Here is a 19,992-nt window from a genome sequence, read left to right on the forward strand (position 1 = left end):
CACTACCAACACAATTACAGCCTACTCCAGGCCCCCAAAGCTAGAAGAATGGTTGGGGCAGCAGTCAATTGTCATTTTTAGCAGCACCACCATGTGGCAGACTGGTGCAAGCCCCGGTGTTGATATTTAAGTGTTGGTACTGAGCACTGGAAACCACCTGCTCAAATTAAGCACTGTTTCCATATGATGTATTTTCACAAGATACTCCAGTGTAATTGTTGGGAAATCTGAAGTTCAACCACCCAATCTTACTGACCGAGCTACGCCACTGATTCTTAGCCAAGATTCAGGGCTGCTCAGAGTGTAATTCTTGTGTGGAATTCCACCGTGCACACGCAATCCTGGATTTTCTTGGTGCGGAAACATGAGGCTCAATTTTACCAGCCAGAAAATCTATGTGGTAAAATCGCATAGGGTAAGGACTGCCTTGCAACTTGAACCCATTGCGCAGCCCTTAACTCGAGCCTTACAGACTAGTCACCAGGTAATATTCACCCCTGTGTTCCCCTACTCAGGCAGAGAGGTTCTGCAGACACTTTCCATTGGCTTAGAGCAGGTTGTAAATGTCTGTCTTAAAATCCACTTGGAATTATGAATAATGTGCATTATTGGGTCTGCACAGTTATTCCCCATTCCAAGGGGTATTACTCTTACTTAAAGGAATTATGTGCACAAGAAGGCGGCTAATTTAAGTAATTCCAAACACCTGTAACCTGCACACAGGATTCCTCCAAACTTTTAATTGGGACCATAGTGGTTGAGGGTGTCAAACATGACGTGTGAATAACAAAGTGTTAAATAAAGTGCTTGAATTCAAGGCAGCCAATTGTAATTGCTCTAGGATGCGCTAAAGTCCAACCGTGCCCAAATCATTCTTGGTCTGCCCAAAGGCGCAGTGAAGCCCAAACTTCCAGGCTACCAATCCTGTGCACCAATACACAAGTGACCCCAGACCTGGTGAGGCCTCATCAAGGAAGTGCCACTTGTGCCCTATGCCACAGTCAGCCATGGGACCCGTGCAGCGCGCGTCTGGAGTCGCTCGTGTTCCCATGTGATGGACACGTGACCTAGCACTATGTCCCATTATGGGACAACAACTGATTTGAATATGGTTAGTCCCTGCCTGTAGTAACACAGTGGTACAAACGATGGAATGGAATGTGGAGCAGAGTCGTTACCACTGGCTGAGATTAATTCACGCATTTATTCCATCACTTTTTTGATACTAATGAACAACCCTGTGTGGCATGCTGTTACCCGGATGTGGGTTCCATTTCTTGCTCAGCCATAGGACATGCCTGTATCGCAATGCAGAGGCACAAAGCAGTCAAAATATGTCTAGGGCATAACATAGCACGACATAACATAACACTGCATAACAAAACATAACATAACAACAACAAAAAATAGCAAAACATAACATTAAATAACATAACAACATAACAGAATATAACATAACAAAATAACATAGCATAACATAACTTTGCATAAAATATTATTGCATACCATAAGATATAACATAACATTGCATAACATAACATAGCAAGATATAATGTAACATAACATTGCATAACATAATATAACAACCACAAAATAACATAGCATACAATAAAATAACATTGCTTAACATAAAAACAACAAAATAACATACCATAACAGAACATAAAATAACATTGCTTAACATAAAAACAGCAAAATAACATACCATAACAGAACATAAAATAACATTGCTTAACATAAAAACAGCAAAATAACATACCATAACAGAACATAAAATAACATTGCTTAACATAAAAACAGCAAAATAACATACCATAACAGAACATAAAATAACATTGCTTAACATAAAAACAACAAAATAACATACCATAACAGAACATAAAATAACATTGCTTAACATAAAAACAACAAAATAACATACCATAACAGAACATAAAATAACATTGCTTAACATAAAAACAACAAAATAACATACCATAACAGAACATAAAATAACATTGCTTAACATAAAAACAACAAAATAACATACCATAACAGAACATAAAATAACATTGCTTAACATAAAAACAACAAAATAACATACCATAACAGAACATAAAATAACATTGCTTAACATAAAAACAGCAAAATAACATACCATAACAGAACATAAAATAACATTGCTTAACATAAAAACAGCAAAATAACATACCATAACAGAACATAAAATAACATTGCTTAACATAACAACAACAAAATACCATAGCATAACATAACAGTTCGGTCAGCCACTGTGCCTTTTGAGGCAGGAATAAACCCCATTGGTTTAAGAGTGGTCTTCATCTATCTATAGTGGCACAATGAGCTTGCAATCTTATGCTTTTCTCTCTGAAATATGTGAGTGAAACTCTATGTACGGCTACCCGTATGATCAATTTACCGCTCAAGTTTGCCAAGAAAAAGGCATCGTCGAGTTCATAGAATCTTCATCTGCAGAAAGATGTGGCGCTGATCTGGCACTTCAATTATTCATTTATTTACAGACTTTTATTGTATTCTTGTAGTATTAGTGAGTTTATACTGGTCACGGACAATTCCGCCACCAGTGTACTTATTGAGACAGTTTATCCATTGCTTGCCAACTTACCGGAAAGAAGGCTGGGACAAAACAAGGTGATTCTCATATATCCATATGGAATTCAAAACAAGGTGCAGGCACAGAAAGGTCAGGTCAATTGCCAATGAAAAATCTCATTTGTCAGCCTCTACCTGGAAAGGATTGGGGTATCAAATATCTGCTTCTGGGCCTCGAAGTATTTCGACCCTTCAAAAGGACACAATTGATGCATTCTTTTCAGACTTAATATATTCCAGCGGTGTGGGAATGTTCAGTGTTTTACCAATGACTAGCACTGAGTATTACCCACAAGTACGTCATCGAATAGACTGCAATGCATGAAAATGCCTGGATGTGCTCAATTAAATAAAAAAAAATTCCTATTGCAGAAGGTATATGTTAATATGTGATATTCTAATAAAGTTGGGATATTGTTTAGAAAGGGGTCTCCCTCCATCTTCTTCTGCAGGAGGTCAGGTAGGGAAGGAGGCGCTTTGCCGGCTGCTGGGTTCAATGTTGTAATATGAGTCTCGGTTGAGCATGCAGTTGGCGGTGCAAGCGTAGACGCGTATTTCTGTGCACTTGGCTGTAACTGGATGGGAGGCTTTCTTCGCTCAGACTAAAGATTCGATGAAATGCCCCTATTATGGTTCTGACCAGGGGGGAGCGAGGGATCCGGCCATCTGATCCCTGCCCGCCTCTTTGCCCCATTGTTCTGGTTTTTCATATCTCAGTATGTGGCTGTCCCATAAAGGCCATCTTCGGAGGGGAAGCATGGTCGCCGGATGCTGTTGCGAGAATGGGCAACAAGCAGACTATTTTCACCACTGAACAGCTTGATACGTACCAGGTGAGAGTTTACGACAGCAAAACCGAAAAGCTGTGAAAGATGAGGAAATTTGGTAGGAAGCGTTGGGGTTGCAAAGGATATTGATCAAGAGCCTCTTCAATGTCATAGACACGAAGATAGCAAATTCAACTGTTAAATTTACAAGGAAAATTTAAGTGGGATTCTAGGACTGTGGAGTAGCACAGTCCACCCTTTGCTTGTTTAAAATGTGTAAACTATACCAAGAGCATTTATTTTACTGTAGGATGTAAAATTGCATAATTCTGACGCTCTTGTCGGAGTAATGCAATGCTCTTCTTTTGTGTAGGCACAAATATTTTGTAAGGTCTAAAACGCATAAGATAATATTTTGAGTGTTTACATAAAGGGGGAAAACAAACTGTGTCTATTTTTTTTATATTACAGGATTGCACATTCTTCACAAGAAAGGAAATTCTCAGGTGAGTCTGAAAGTGTTGTTTTGTCCTCTAACAGGACATTTTGAGCTCAACACTCTATGCACAACCATTCTCTGTAGAAAGAGGAATCTCTGGTGCTAAAGTGGATCCTAATCTGAGAAGATTCCAAGTGTGGGTGACGCTATATTGTAATTGAAGAGTTGAATTACACATATGACCTATAGGGAGAACCAAGTGTATAACGCCTCAACCGGCCTTCATGTCCCACGTTGTACACACTATCCGCGTGTGCTGGAGGTTGCTTCGCCCAGGGCCGCCTCTGCGTTCTTAAGCAAATTCAACTGTGACCTTTGAGGCTCCCTCAAATACAAGAAATATTTTAATGGCATAAAGGAAATGCAAAACATTCAATACGTCCAAACGATATAGTCTCTCTTATGTGTACAGCAAAAACGGATTGTAGAGTAATTCTAAAGACGGCGATATGTAGCTCACGTGGTGGCACTCACGTAAAATGAGGACATTATAATAATAATTATTAATATCATTATAAAGCAGGCCAGTGCAGAGTTCAGAATGTATATTTAAGGGGCATCAGGAGTGTAACTGTCACTCAAGGGGGATACCCTGCTTGGCTCCTGTTATAAATTTAATTCACCGCTAGGACATTCAAATGTCTCGTGCTGCTAATCTGTGAAAATGTATGATACTCTGTCTGTGCCTTTGAAACCCAACATTATAGCAATTCTTGCATCATTTCTTATTTTTACTCTAGTTCTTGTTAGATGAAAGCATCTAATATTTTGCTGCTCCCTTTTTAGAGATGGAATAAATATAGACATATTTCCATCATGGTTTTGTTGATACTTCCCTAAAGAATTATTTTTTTGGCAGACAAAGAGCTGTGATGATTCATTCAATTGAATTTTTTTTTATAAAGCAGTGGGTGCCATGAAAAACTGGTTTAACAGAACGTCATGAATGATCCTTTGGGTTTTTAGCCAGCATCCTGATTACATAGGACATGAAATAAGATCCTGTTCTGCATCAGAAATTGGCATTTGTGATACAGCACACAAAACTTGCCAACTTATATAAAAAAAAGACGCAATCACCTCCATTGGCTCATGTACGTGGCACGGCTGCTGCTCATATGGACATCTCTTAGTGGTAATATGTAATGTATAAGTGCGTTTGCACTTTCAGACAGTTTTTAGAATTTTCAAACATGGCAAATCATTTCCTCCCCCCGAAGATAAATAACTTTCCCTGTAACGCACTCTCATTTTGGGGCTTTTCCCTACATTTCTCATCTGGAATTCCGATTTACTCCTGCCATGACATCTCTCACGGTTTTCAGGAAGGGAAATCCTGTCCCTACCCACACACTTGTGAAGTTAGGTGTGTTCACCAGCATTTTCATCCTTCCTGTACCAGAAACGGCCACAACCGGTCCCTGACAGGACATATCTGGTTAATTTCACATTTCAGTAAATTCATTTCCAAATGGAAATTCACATTTTGTCCCCAGAAATATGGGTTTGCACTTTTATATGCTGACAGTGGAGCATTTAGTTATCCTCATGGTGTGGAAATAAGAGATTCAGACCCAATGAGGGGAGGTAAAAATGCCAAAGGAAAAAGTTCTTCATTTCAGTTTTATTAGGAAGGAAAGAAGTGGGTGGAGAGAACGTATAAATGGGGACAGGTGTGAAGACAACCAGGAGTGCAAAAGCACAAAAGGGGGACAGAAAAAGGAGAAGCAAAGGAAGTGCAGAAGAAACAAACTTCCTCTCTGTTAAGTCAGTAAAAAGATTAAATGTTGTTGGGAAGGAGGGGGCGGGGGTGAGGCTGAAGAAATTAGGCAACAATTAGAAAAATACCAGGAACTTTGCTGGTGAGGCTGCATCTGGACTTTGCAAATTTATCTGCATAATATGAAGACATTTTCAAACAGTACATTTCTGAATTTTACAATTTTGTTTGGTGAACCTGCCTGATACGTAGCAGGGAGTGGAGGCAAAGTGACAGAGATCTTCAAACTTCGAACAGGTTTCAAAAGTAGTTTGCGCCGGACGAGGGTCCCTGGAGGCCGCCATGTATAAGAAGAACAGAGCTGGGTTCAACCAGTCACCAAATTGTAAAATTTACCTGGGTATTTAGAAATCTAACCAAAAAAGTCAAATATTCTCTGCTAGGATTAATTGCAGCAAAATTGGTTTCATTCATATTTATTGTGGACATCCTGAAATCTAACTGGATTTGACTATTCGGTGGCTTGACAAGCGCAGTTGTAGATCACACAGAGGGAGCCTTTATAGCAATATTTATGAAAGGACTTGAGACAAGCATTCTGACAGATCCAAACCTCAGAATTGTACTTTATTTCATCAGTATTTTGCACTGTGGCAATACCACAGTCCTGAGAGGTGTCCAGCACAGGACCACGAGAGACACAGCCATGACAGAGTTTTAGGACAATCACTGACTGTGTAAAGAATGAACATTTAGATTTGTTGAATGTAAATTAATATCATCTGGATATCCCAAAAACGTGGCATGGCTCTGGAACTGAACCGGCGCCCCCCGCGCCTAGGGGAGGGGCGCCCTTAGTTGCGCCACGGGGCTGAGCCTCTTCAGGGGCCCCTGGACATGTAAGGGGTTGGCTGGCTGAGGTGATGTCATCGTGAGGCACAGTGAAAATGAAACTTAGCAGAAATTAAACTTAGCGCGAGCATTTAAGGCTGTGCCTTGGGGGTTTCGTCCTCTGTCTCCTCGGACCACAGCCTAGCCACAGGGGCAGGGATGGAAACACAGGTTTAAAAGAGCATCCGGGTGCTTTACCGTACATTTTGTACTGAACAGTGGCAGACATGCTGTCCCAGCTTAATCTTTGAGTGCTGAAGGCAGTGACGAGACCTCCTGTCCTCATCTGTTTTTGTTTCCATTCTGCAGGTGGTCTGCAATATTATGTTATTCGATTGATGTGAGTTTGTTTAACCCCTAGCGTGCGGATGCGATTATGCGCCTGTGCGGTACTTCTAAAGAGTGGGCGGGTTCATGACGGCCCCCAGCCGTCAACTGCACACGCCAACCGTGGTAAAGTGCTGTGCTCGCTGGCACACACTTGGGCCACGGGCAATCATTCAAGCCGTTTTCCAGTTCATTTTTTTCACCCACCATGGCACTCTAGACAAAGGCCCGCCTTATGCAAATCAGTACCAAGATGTATTCAAGCATTCCATCCAGAGGTGCATAGCTTTGATGGGGTCGGGGGAGAGGGTGGGGTATGGTGAGGTGTTTGTCGGATTTTACCAGGAATTATTCTGATAAGTAGTTGGGTCCAGGTGCTTTCAGTCGGGTATGGTGAGGTGTTCGTCCGATTACACCAGGAATATTTACATACATTCGGGCAAAAATGCACACAATCTCTCCTTCTCACTATTTTGAAACTTCTTAAAAATGTTGGTTATTTTACCAAATATTGTGTTTTCTCTCACTTACTCCCACCAATCTGCCTTCCTCTCCCTTTCCACGGCCCTCAAGCCCCTCTCATGCGTCCTTTGTGCCGTATAATGTATTTCAACATTATATGCCAGCATGATAGTTGAAAAATCTGAAACTCACATCTCCCCAATCTTACTGACCAAGCTACGCCCCTGTCCATCCATCACTTTGTTGTTGTTGCTCTGAACGCCTTAGTGCGATGAATATGCCCACTCGTGGGTCCCGTGCTCACTGTGCTGTGAGACTCAAGCTATACCTCACTGATGGGACAGGTTATGTGTCCGATACCTCTCTTTTTGTACATGCACGCTTCCGTTTCGTCACCGACTTCACTGTGCCATCACTTACGCACTGAGAACTCCAGCCATGCTTATGAAGTGTAATGCAAACATGAAGAGTATGTACTATGATTGGATGCTTGGTCTTGGGAACTAAGGGGCTGATTATGATTGCGGATAATCCACATCCTCCGGGCCGGCGGAAGCCACCGCCGGCCCGGAGGATGCGGATTATCCGCTGCGGACTGGAAAAAGACCCCAGCCAGATTAGGATGGCTGGGGGATCTATTTTCTGTCTGCCTTTTTTCTGCCGCGGTCGCCTTCCGACCGCGATGGAAAAGCTCTAACATGGCTGGCGGTGTCTATCAGACACCGCCAGCCATATTAGGATAGCTGCGGTCATATGCCTTTCCACGGCGGCATTTCCGCCGTGGAAAGGCATACAGTGTCGTCTTTGGGGGCCCGTTGCGGGCCCCCAGGGGTAAAAGGGGGTGGGGGTGCACATGGGGGGTACCTATGGTACCCCCCTGCCTTTGTGTGCACGAAGCGGCAGGCACCACGAGGTGCCTGCAGCTTCGTGCATGCAAATGTAAACATGCATTTTTTTTAAATTGCGGCGTGTGCTGCTTCAAGCAGCACCCGCCGCAATGTTAAAAATACAGGATGTGACCGCCAGGGTGGCGGTCACATCCTAATTAGCATGGAGGGACCGCCGCTGCCCCTGCGGACGGTCCCTCCTCCTCTGGGGTGGCGGACGGACGCCGGTCCGTCCACCATCCTAATCTGCCCCTAAGTTCAATTGGTGATTTGTGCCAAATCTCTTATATACTACTTTATTTAATTCTAAATGATACTATGGTGATCTTTTTGTTGTTGCTTCCACCCCTCATTACCAGTATTGCTTCTGCTCCCCACCTGGTCCTCCCTGTGTTACTTTTGCCGCCCCATTGTTTTTGCCCCCCGTTGGCTTCACCCACCTGCTTAAAAAGCACTTTCAAGATTTTTTTCTTTTTTAGTTACCTCATCCAACGTGAATAGCTAGTAGCCACATCATTTTGTAAGCTCACAAATGTGTCGTGCATGTCCACACACATTTATTTCCTTCATTTTATTTGTTTGCATGGCTAAAGACCATTGCCAAAGCCAATCGGTCCCAAAGGTGCCGCTTATTTATTGGCTTTGCCAATGCTTGTTACTGCATGTGTTCACCTCCACAAGCCTTGAACTTCTGACTTTGACAAAAGGCCATGCGATGAACTGTAGCCGGCTGCATCCAACTCAGATCACTCAGCAGCTGCTGAATAGCAAAGCTCCCAGCAGTTGTCTCTGGGAGGATCAGGCCGAGGCTAATTTCATGTCATTTTCTGCTGAGGGCGCTGGCTGCTCGGGCCAGCAGGCAGAACAGAGGGTGTGCAACCCAACACCTTCCTCAGGTCCTGCCAAGTTCAAGCCCTGGCTGGGCTGGCGTCGCCCCGTGACCTTTGAACTCTAGCCCATGGGAAACACACTATTACATTTCCCCCTTGTCTTGCATACAGGTGCCTTCTTCCGCCTTCTGGGTGCTATCTGTCTACAAACTGTTGTAAAGTAAGTGACTCCGATAACACTATCGCGTTACTGATAAGGAAGTGACAATTCTACGCGATGGTGCAAATGGCGCAGAACGTCTACTAACACATTACCTCACCAGAACAACTAATTTATAGATTCTTATTTATCCCTCAAACACCCTTTGCACAGCTATCTTAAAAAATATTTTTGCTAGTTTGATGAGCCTGGTGGCTTATGACAATTCCTCACTTGCAGGTTTGAGGTCACATTCTGTAAGTATTTGTGTAACCTTTATCGCTTTAACTTTTCTAAATATGTAATCTGTGAAGATTATGTCATTTGTAAATACGTAACTCTCACCATGAGGAACTTTAGTACCTATATGTATTGTCACTTACTACCTTGTTACTCTGAATTTCTCATGTAACCTTCTTCGCTCTATTGTAAAGCGCTCTGACACCACTGGGTAAAGTGCGCTCTATATAAAAACGCATACATTAATAAATACATTCTTCAAAGCCGTTGGTGAGTACAAGTCAGACGTAGGACAGAAGTAGAGTTTGACAGAGTGGAAGTCCCATTGTAAATCATCAGTGCTACCCCCCCCCCCCCCACCTCCTCCCCCCCAAAACTCACAGCTCCACATAGTCTAGGGAAGCGTCATAACCCTCCTTGCTGGCACTGCCACGGTTAACCTTTGACCCTGTGGGCCGTCTGGTCACCCTGATGGTCGTCCTCCCCCTACTGAGGGAGGAACTAGCATCACTCACTTTCCTGCGCGGTGCGGGGGACATGGGCAGAGAAAATGCAGAATGGTTCCCCGCACAGGGAGACACTTCCTTGGCATAGGCCCATTTAATCTTTGTTCAGAGAAAACAACTCCTGCATTCACAGGTTGTGTTTTTCTGAGTAGAAAAGTTTGAAGAGTGCTTTAAACATGGCGCCGGCTCAGCAAACCTTCATTTCTCTGCAGGGAGTAGGCAAGCGAGCTGTTGCTTTAGCATTACTAAGATCAAACCACATTTCAATGAAGGATAGACAGTCCTTGGCCAGTTCGTCTCATAGTTCAAATGAGGCCCCTAATCTTAGTAGCTTAATTTACACCTGCAAATGTACTTTTCTGATTCAGGAAAGTTGGTTTCAAACTGGTAAAGGGATTTACTTGCACAGAGGTTTCTGAGTGAGAAAGTCCACTCTTCAGGGTGGAGCATTCTACTGCAGGATTGACATGGAAGTTTGTAAACACTACACACCATTTTATGACACCCTCCCTCCCTGAAAGTGGTTGGAGAGTTACTGGACAAGATTGGAACACCCACCGAAACATGGCGGTCTGAAAGGGATTCCTAGGACTTGAGGGATGTCTGCTGGAATATCAATGCCAAAAATATTGTGTGGACAGAAAATAGTGTCAAAAGTACAGAGGACTAAAATATTGAGAAGGTAAGTGCAAATAGGTATGTGTAGATTTACTATTCTTAATTCCACATATACATACCTTGATGATAGATACGTATATGTAGAGTTAACTATAGTAAAACGCTGCTTTCCCATAGAAACTTACCTTCATCAGATTTTGTCCACATGATATTTCTCCCTCAATACTTTGTACAAACCCTGGATTTGAGGGTCTGTCTGTCCCCAGATTGAATGCTACAGAAAATCCACCAACATGGGAGATTTTCCACAGTTGTATGTAGAGGATTAGATGTGTGACCTTGGTGTTACGAGAGTATCGCCCCTTTTGTATTTGATAAGCATGTGAAAAGTTGCGCCTCTATGAATATTTAGGAACATTCAAAATGGCGAGTCACATATAGTTAGTACGCAGTATCAGTGCTCAAGTGATGAAGTAACAGTGGAAACTGAGTGAGAAAGAGCCCGCAAACACCAACGCATGTTTAGGTGGGGTAACAGAGGATGTCCTCCAACGAGGGTCTCTTTTTACTTTGATTATTAGTTTATTTGGTTTGTAAAAACCATTCAACAATATTACATGAAAAAGTGCTTTGAGCTTTTGTGTGTAGTGCTTGGTAGACGCTCTAGTGAGCCTCAGACTGTCTATGGTAGGGGAGGATAACTGCTTGAAGAATAGCTCTACAGTGGCATCAACCAATCATCGGTGCAGCACGGATTTTCAGAGCTACGTGCAAAATTACATTTTGCCATTTGTGGGCTTCCCTTGCCCAGCAACAAAACTATGTATGAGCCATTTTATGGCAACCTGGCACCCTCTTGAGCTTGGCCTCTTCTGGAAAAAACATAAGGCAGCTTCCTTCAGTTTCCTGAAGGAAGCAACTAGACCTGAGACTAGTGAAAGCTTTTGATTGAGTTTTTAACTAATAACTACAAATTTGTTTTGGGTCCTAAAAAGCACATTGCCATGACAGTCCCTGCAATCAAAGGGTACTTACTACTTTGAGAGTGGATGCGGAAATCGAGCCAGTCTGCAAAAAGCAAACAATACACAACATTTCACAAATTTAGCTTTATACAAACTTCACAAATTTTGTGAGTGAGTTAAAAAATTCCCATGACTTGGAAAACATAGGTAGATCCAAATATTCTACCATTTTTCATTCATGAGGACACCCCAGTATTTTTCTTTATATTTGAGAATAAACTGTGGGTGTGACGTCATAGAGCTCAGTGCACATGAACGACTGTGTCTGATGACAGCTTCTTTAAGATAAATCCCCAAAATGCATTGTCCCCCAGGCAAAGCCCTTTAAAACTTATCATGTTAGACAGAGCAGTTGGCAAGTGTTGAGAAAAAGGTTGCAATTTTCTCATTTTGCATTTAGACCTGTTCGGTCAGATTGACAAGCGGCGAAGTCGCACACTGATGTCTATAATGCAATTCCCTTGCAGAAAACATCTACACCCTGGTTCACTACAGAGAATGTTCTAAAAAGAGACTGAAGTGAAAGTCTGCAATAAATGTGCAGTTCACTGCGAATGAAACCCAAGCCTGGTCTGTTTTTACATGTGTTGAACTGAGCCCAGGGCCATAATTGTTCAATGAATAGGCCATGGATTATTTATGGACGAGCCTTTTGAGAATTCCCCGCCATTGTTCCCACCACTTTCAAAGATGTTGATAACCTAGGTTGGGTCCTGTGTATTGACTGTTGAATGACATTTGCAGAGCAGTACTTTTAACAAACACACCAGTTGTGTGTTATTTTCCTTCCTTAGTTACAAGCTCATTTCCTTAGTGAGTGTGTTGACGATCACATGTTTCAAAACTGATTAACCCTGACAGAAAACTAGAGGTGTACAAAGTTACAGTCCCACCAATTGAGATGTAAAACTTTGGAACTTTGCAAAGCTGTGGAGGTTGTCGCCCATGGAAAAATCCACATACAGGGGACATTTTCCCCCTAAAAATGTAAGTGCAAGCATTTGCTGATTTTCCTTCTTCAGAATCAACTTTTAAAAGATATGTCAATTTTGAAGTGGTGAGTCCTAAAAGGTCTTTTGTCCTTATGACAGATCCTTTGATACACCAACAACAGTTATGATAGTTTGTACTTGGGCCAGAAGCAAAAGATATTCACAACAAATCGATTAAGGCAAGGATTTTATTTTCAATTCATATTTCAGAAATGTTCATCCCCCCAGTGGATTCCTATCATTGTTGTAGGAGTTTGTTCTAGTTTGTTTAAATTGTCATACAGTGTTATGTGTTTAAAGCTTAAAGTGTCGCAGCTTAGAAGTGCTGAATAAAAGGTTATGCATAATGCTAGCCTCCTGTCTTGCCATAAAATCTCTTGTTTTAATGTGTGCCACCTGTCTACTTAGGAGCCTGGAATGAGAGTAGCAAAACTCCACACAGACTTTTTTGACAATCAATATGACATAAACTAAAAAAACAATAGTATTTTCCCGTAACCATGGTCTGTATCAAAATAATTCTGAACTTTGTTACTTGGGAAGAAGTTTGGTTGTTCCTTGAAAGAGACCCCAGGAAACTAAAGTTCATCTGAGTCCCTAGATCTCCTAGATTAATTTTAGATCTATAAATATACAGTCACAGGAAATGTATTTAATATCACTGGACACAGCTTTGGTGGGAGTAACAACAAAGGCTTTAAATGTAGAAATTCAAAGATTGTTTGCATACAGCAAGCTCCCACTACAGGCAAATCAAATTCAAACAGCACTTTATTCAATTAAGAGTGACTAATCATAAATGTGCACAATTCAGCATGAAGTAAAATACGATTGACATTAAAAATACATACTGTTACTGCATTGGAAAACACATTCAGAAAAGGAACCCGCAGCACCACAAATTGATGGGTCTTGCACTGACCGAAGAAGTATTGTAAATCTCTTACAGTAAAGCTTGAGGAAATATCTGTGCAAGTTGAACAAAGAAGTTTTGTGTGCTTCATAAATCTAGAAGAAAATATATAAATATAAAGTATCAAGAGAACCGGATATTATTCAACATTTTAAAACTATCTGTAGAATTGTATAGTTTTAAGAAGTATTTTAATTGCTGCTCCCAGATCACACTTTTAACTTCCTTTATCACTAGGTTTAGAGTTGAGATGTAAAGGGAAAGGCACTGGTCCCTGTAGCGTGTTGCTTCTTTCTGAACCTTAGTCTGGTGGTAAATTTGGTAAGATAGAAAAAGATGTTTGAACAGGCTTACGTTCAGAGTATAGCCAAGATTTAGCACTTCTAGTTCTAGGGTGTACAGCATTGGTAGGCATGCACAAGCCATATGCATCAAATGTTTTATTCACAAAATGGTCAGTGAAAGAAGCAATTCAGTCAATATGCCCACCTGAAAATCATAATCAAAGTTTCTTAAAATATATTACTTTTAATTGTATTTAGATGTTTAAATTCTCGCTTGTATTTTATGTTATTTGTGTAAGACTAAGTAATGTATTGTAATGTTCACTTTGTATGGTTTAAATCTTTTTATTGAAGTAAATGCCATGTGTTGCAAACCCGCAAATCAGCAGTGCGACCAATGTTCACTTTTTTATAAAAAACTTTTTCTAAATTGATATATAAATAAACCTCGAACCTGCAACATTGTCCACTTATTTTTTTAACTCTTCTAACATTATGAAATTAGCAAAGTTTCCTCATAACTCTACAGTTATCAAAACCCAACTTTGGAAATATTGCATGCCTGAAGGATAACAGTGAACTGAGCCAGGACTTTAGGTGCTTACTCAGTACAAAGGTAACCATGGACCCAGAACTTCTGCCTTCATAGTACAGATATATAAACCGAATGTAAAGTACACCATGCAAACTCAAGCTTGCTCATTACATTTATTGACGTTGTCTCATTAATAGTGTTGGAGGCAGCTGTCCTACGGTGCTACAACAAATGGTCGTAAGGGGGTACCAGAGTGCAACAAATGGTCTTGTTGGTATGTGGGGGAGGGGAGCCGCCAAACAAATAAATATAATAATGCCTGTGACTACACAAATCCTTGCTTTAAAGCTGTTTAGAGCTCTCATCACAGTGACTAGTTCAAGCTTTCTGAGGTTGGGGAAATTGATTAAAAACTTCAGCAAGTGCTGTAACACTGGAATTGCTTTACATCTAAAAGCACTGTAGAAAAACAAATAGTAAAACAAGTTGGAGAAATATTGTTATCCATAATGTTATTTTTATTCACTTTTTTGTTGTCGAGTTGTGTTATAATCGTCAGGAAAGGGGAGATTCCTATTGGCGGGTGCCCTTAAAAGTACAGCTGGGTTTGGTTCATATCAAGTTCACTTTCATCCCGGGGAGGGCATCCAGAGGTCAGTCTGGCGCGGGAACACAGCCCGCGTACAGGTTTGGCAGCCATTGTTTCTAAGATGGGATTATATGAAACCTAAGAACCCATTGCCAAGATAACTTTTTAATTTTCTCCCCATGAATTATAGATGGGTAACATGTAATTCTGTGTTATTCACAATACCTCTTTTATCTAAGCAGCTGTGCTTAACAGGAAAGACCCTTAATGGAAGCAAATTTCACTTTCTGACTGTTTTTCAGACAATCTGAATTCATTTTTATCTCTTTGACTTACTCTATACTTTTGTTTAAAATGATCCTGCTGCATTTAAAATAATCTCTGCCTGGGTGAAAAGCGTTGAGGTGTATATGTTGCGATTTCTTTGTTTGCGATTGTAATGCACCTAGAATGAGTTCTCAGGGTAAAGGCAGATAATAAGGGTTAGGAGGTGAAAATTAAGTGCTCACCTTAGCTGTACTGGATCCCTTTACTGGCTATCACTGTAGATGTAGGAGGCCAACATTTAATTCACTGAACATTTTATAATATTAGTAATAATAAATCAGGTATTAAGTGTAACACCATTAATAGAAATAACAGAATCAGCTATGCTACTAATAACAATGGGCCAGATGTATCAAAGGGGTTTGCCCATTCTGTGTCTATGGGGAAGTGTGTTGATACATATGGCCCAATAAAAAATAAAAAATCTGATCATCGTACAATGATAATGTCACTAATAATAACAATAATAATACTATTAATAATTCTGATAATCTAACAATGAAAATGTCACTAAGAACCACAAAAATAATAATAGATCTGATCATCATACCAAAGACTACGTCACTAATAATTACAGCAATAATAATAATCATTCTCCAATTAAAATGTGCCTACTAATAATAGCATAAGAAATAATAAAATTATTTACCTCTACCCATCCCTAAATCCTAAAATGACTCTTACCACTAGACCACTACCCACCCATAACCCTAAATTTAGCCATAGGACCCGTTATCACTACCCACCATACATATACATATATATAGATATATACATCTTAATTTTACTTAAATGCACAATAACCAACCTTTGTGTTAAAGGCATGTGTGGTAAAAGCACAAAATGTACCTGCGTGGTAAAGAAGCCTAACTGCTTGTAATAATTTATTACAAGCAGCAAGTGACAACCCGCCACAGCCAGCATTGCGACAGCTGGGTTCTCTGCCTGGACTTTGAGCCTACTGTCGTCTACCACCTCTGACCCGCAAGGCAGCACATGAGTCTCCCACTCACCCCATAAACTCTGTTTACTGTCAGGCGTTGACTCAACTGCTATAAACCGTGTAAAAATAAGATTTTTTGCGACACTGAGACTTGAGCATCTCATCCAGCTCAAAATTCACCCTTCCAGTCCAATGTTGGGGGGCATCTAGTCATTCTAGAGCTCTCCTGTGCTCCAATTAATTGAGGTGCAGAGGGTCCCTCACACCTCTCGGGCTCGGTGACACAGCACATGCTACACTATTGATAGCTACTTGGAGAATGTGTCATAAACGGATATTATACAATACGATAGTGATGTGGAGCATCTATTATTTCATATGTAATATTTATAATCGTAACTCTATTCTCTGATTCTTTTGCTCCCTCCAACCCAGGACCTAAGGAGCCATAAAATGCTGCGACCAATATTAGTCAATAAATGGTAGCGCCGTGGGGTGCAGGGAAGAATTGGAGTGGCTTAGAAGTTTTGTTCTTTAATTTGAAAAGCTTAAAACAAAAATTAATGTCTCATCTTTGGCCTTGATGGACTGCGAGTTCTGAGGCGCACTTTTTGACACGCTTGAGCAATGGCGCCTGGACTATAAATCAGGGTGCTTGGAAGTTGCACAGTACATTAAATACTGGGTCACCATTTACTGGTAGTAGATTTATCCTGAAGGATCTGCCTTTGAAATGTTCATTACTGCATGGGGCCATTGATGCATGAACTGTCTGGGGCCATTACTGCCTTTTACAGCCTTCTGTGGTTGATGTTTATACTTCCTGTGGTAGGGGGTTTGGTTACAGGGGGCTGGATAGAGGAGAGGACGCCTGACTCTACTAACTAGTAGGCAACCGCACGTAAGGCATTGGAGTTAACCTTCTCAGTTTTCTGTGCTGATGCACCTAGTAGTAAAGTCTCAAAAGGAACCTTGAGGGGTTGTCAGTAACGATTAAGGGCACTTTGGGTTGGCAGGCGCCTTGTACTGACAGGCATATGTGGATTGAATCCAAGTGCATTTAAGGCTGTCTAAGAGCAGTTTTAAGTTTTAAGTGTCACCCAAAATGTCTTCCACATAATGTGACAACATCACACATACACACACCTCAAACATGTAATGTCACACATACATCATGGCAGGTTGGCTACCCTAGATATACATCACCTTGATGTTCATCTGACCTTTAATGCCTTGCTCCTGCCTATTTTGGCCACAGAGCCCCTCAGTGACTTGCAGTATCCTTAGAATGGACAGGTGGCAGTACATTATCCCATCTATAATCTGATTTTGATATTATACCATTATCAACATAACCTGGGTCTATTTTTTTTTATATTTCCTCTTTTGCCTTCTTTATTTCTAACTGAGATCTCTGAACTTCTCCTTTATCACTTGGTATCCTGCCCTTTTAGGAGACATAGGCGATAACAGTTTAATAGGCTAAGCAAAAAGGAGGGGTATTGATTACCATGTCATCTCCCCCCTATGACCATAATCATTGGACTGAGATAAATTATTTCAACATAATCTAATTCTCCAATAATTATCCATCCTTCTTTTCCAGCCAATGTGCAAATGGGTCCATAGCTTGGCCACTCTTTTTGAGGATGAGCGATTTAGCCCCATCCCGTATACATAATGGGCTGATTCAAGCCATTCAGATTTTGTTGGCGGTGTCGAGTATATCCACGGTTTACAAATCAGCCTTCTTCCCAATAATGCAAGATAAAATAGCAATTTATCCCCTTAATCCAGTTTAACTCCAGCCTCCGGGGGGGGGGGTAACCCAAAACTAATTAGTTCAAGACTCACCTCAAGATGTATAAGTATGTTTGCTCCTTTTAAGGGCGACTGACGCTGGAATCTGGGGCTCACGGTTCGATCCCCGGCACCGGCGGCAGTTCAGCCTAGCACCAGGTGACTCTGGGCAATAGCTTGCTTAATCTTCCCGATGGCCCCCAGCGCCGGGATACCTTCGGATAACTGTTCACACTTAACAAATACTGAATTTACATTTTTTTTTACATTTTAATTTCGCTAGCCTTTTCGGTGACCAGTAGGCTCTGTGAAGGGTGAATAAATGGTTTCTTCTTAGATATGCAGGTTTAACTAGCATGTATAGTAGACGAAAAGATACTTGCTACAAGGGTTTGAAGGCGAGATTAATTCTCCTCATAGCTGGTTGGCAACTTTAGTCTTTTTTCTTGAATATCCATGATCAGCTCGTACCAGGTTGCCACCGCCTTCTTTTGTTGCTTGCTTGTGATCAGATGCTCTTCCAACTCATTATTTCCTTCTTTATACTCATCCACCGATTGGGCCCAACTCTGTAGTTGTATAAATTTAAACTTGGACACCGTCATCTTAGTTGCTTGTTGGAACTGTTCCCAAGAATATAATTTGCCCTCTTAAAAGATCTGACCCCATTCAGTAATGCCGGCTTCTCTTAAACTCACTGCCAGCTTATCTTTCACACATTCAGGGCAACCCAGGGAATCCCATATCGGAGAATACTTGCTATAATACGGTACTTTTGTTGTACGTCGGATCTCTTCCCATAATTGGGTTGCCGCCCGCAACACTTTTAGTCTGATTTTTTTCAAATAATTTTTGATGTCCAAACTCGGGCCCTTCATTTCCCACTTCCGTAAGCAGGGTCGCCCAAAGCTTTATATTCCCTGACCCCCCTTTATTAGATGAGAGAAATATAGCGTTCTTTAACTGAAAGGCCCAGGCATATAATTAGAAGTCTGGGAGTGCAATGCCCCCCTTAGCATACTTTTTCCGCAATTTCCTCATTGGAATTCTTATACCCTTTGCTGCTCATATAAAATAATCTACTTTACTGTGAAGCTTTTGAAACCAAATATTCTTAAAATGAAGAGGTATCATATTAAAACATATTAAAAAAGAAAGTGAATTTAGGGAGAACTGACATTTTAATTAAACTAGACCTCCCATAAATCATTAATGGAAGATGTGACCAGCTAACTAATAATCTATTAATCTACGTCATCATTCTGTTAAAATGCAAATCTGCCAGTTCTCCTAACGAATGGCCCACTACTATACTGAAGTATTTTATCTAATTTTTGTATCAGCTTGTGCCTCTCCTCTGATTTCCAGACCATTGGGTCTGTCTTGGCGGGGTCTGCCTCACAGCCTTCGACCTTCCCAAACTCATCCACTAGTCGGTCTAAACTTTCTAAAGTTGCACAAGACTTTGTGAATATATCATAACATCATCGGTGTATAGGGAAGGAGTAGTTTCTTTTCTGTAACTCCAGTTCTGTAGTAGGGGTATCTCTGTTATAGTCATAATCTAGTGAATAGTCCCGCCCATGTGCGTGGACCCCGGAGCAATCAAAAATAATCTCTTACAGTGTCAAAAAATGCAGAAATGCACAGACACTTAAGAGAGAATTTAAAGACATATAATGCAGCCCCCAACAGGCTACACTGTCCAGTACTTCAGCTAGAAATTCCACCAAAAAAATCCACAAAACAGCAAAGCCTGTCCAGATTTTCATTTTCTTCAGTACAAACCCCTCTGGGAGATAGAGAGGAAGACCTGGACAGACAAGCCCCATAGGCTGCCATTATGTGTCTCAGAATAGGGTACTGTGCCTTTAAGAGAACTTTCCAGAACTTCACAGTATCCCAGAATGCCTTGCAGGTCTATCTTACTTTCAGTTCTTTTTGAAGGCATAACACGCCAGACCTGTAGCATTTCTCACATGAATATCTCTCTCCACCGGGGAGGAGGGCGGGCGCTTATGACTA

General features: G+C 41.2%; 1 protein-coding gene across 1 annotated transcript in view; it reads left to right on the forward strand.

Annotated features, from left to right (window-relative positions):
• Window positions 1-3,312: 3,312 nt before the first annotated feature.
• CIB3 (calcium and integrin binding family member 3) overlaps window positions 3,313-19,992 on the forward strand; it is a 48,114-nt gene continuing 31,434 nt past the window's right edge. Inside the window, exons 1-2 of the mRNA XM_086946334.1 lie at window positions 3,313-3,446; window positions 3,852-3,886. Of these exons, the coding sequence (XP_086802460.1) occupies window positions 3,396-3,446; window positions 3,852-3,886 (86 nt within the window). The 5' untranslated portion in view covers window positions 3,313-3,395. The remainder of the gene's footprint in view (window positions 3,447-3,851; window positions 3,887-19,992) is intronic.

Source organism: Lissotriton vulgaris, chromosome 12, assembly GCF_964263255.1.
Source record: "Lissotriton vulgaris chromosome 12, aLisVul1.2, whole genome shotgun sequence".
In the NCBI taxonomy this organism is placed as follows: Eukaryota; Metazoa; Chordata; class Amphibia; order Caudata; family Salamandridae; genus Lissotriton; species Lissotriton vulgaris.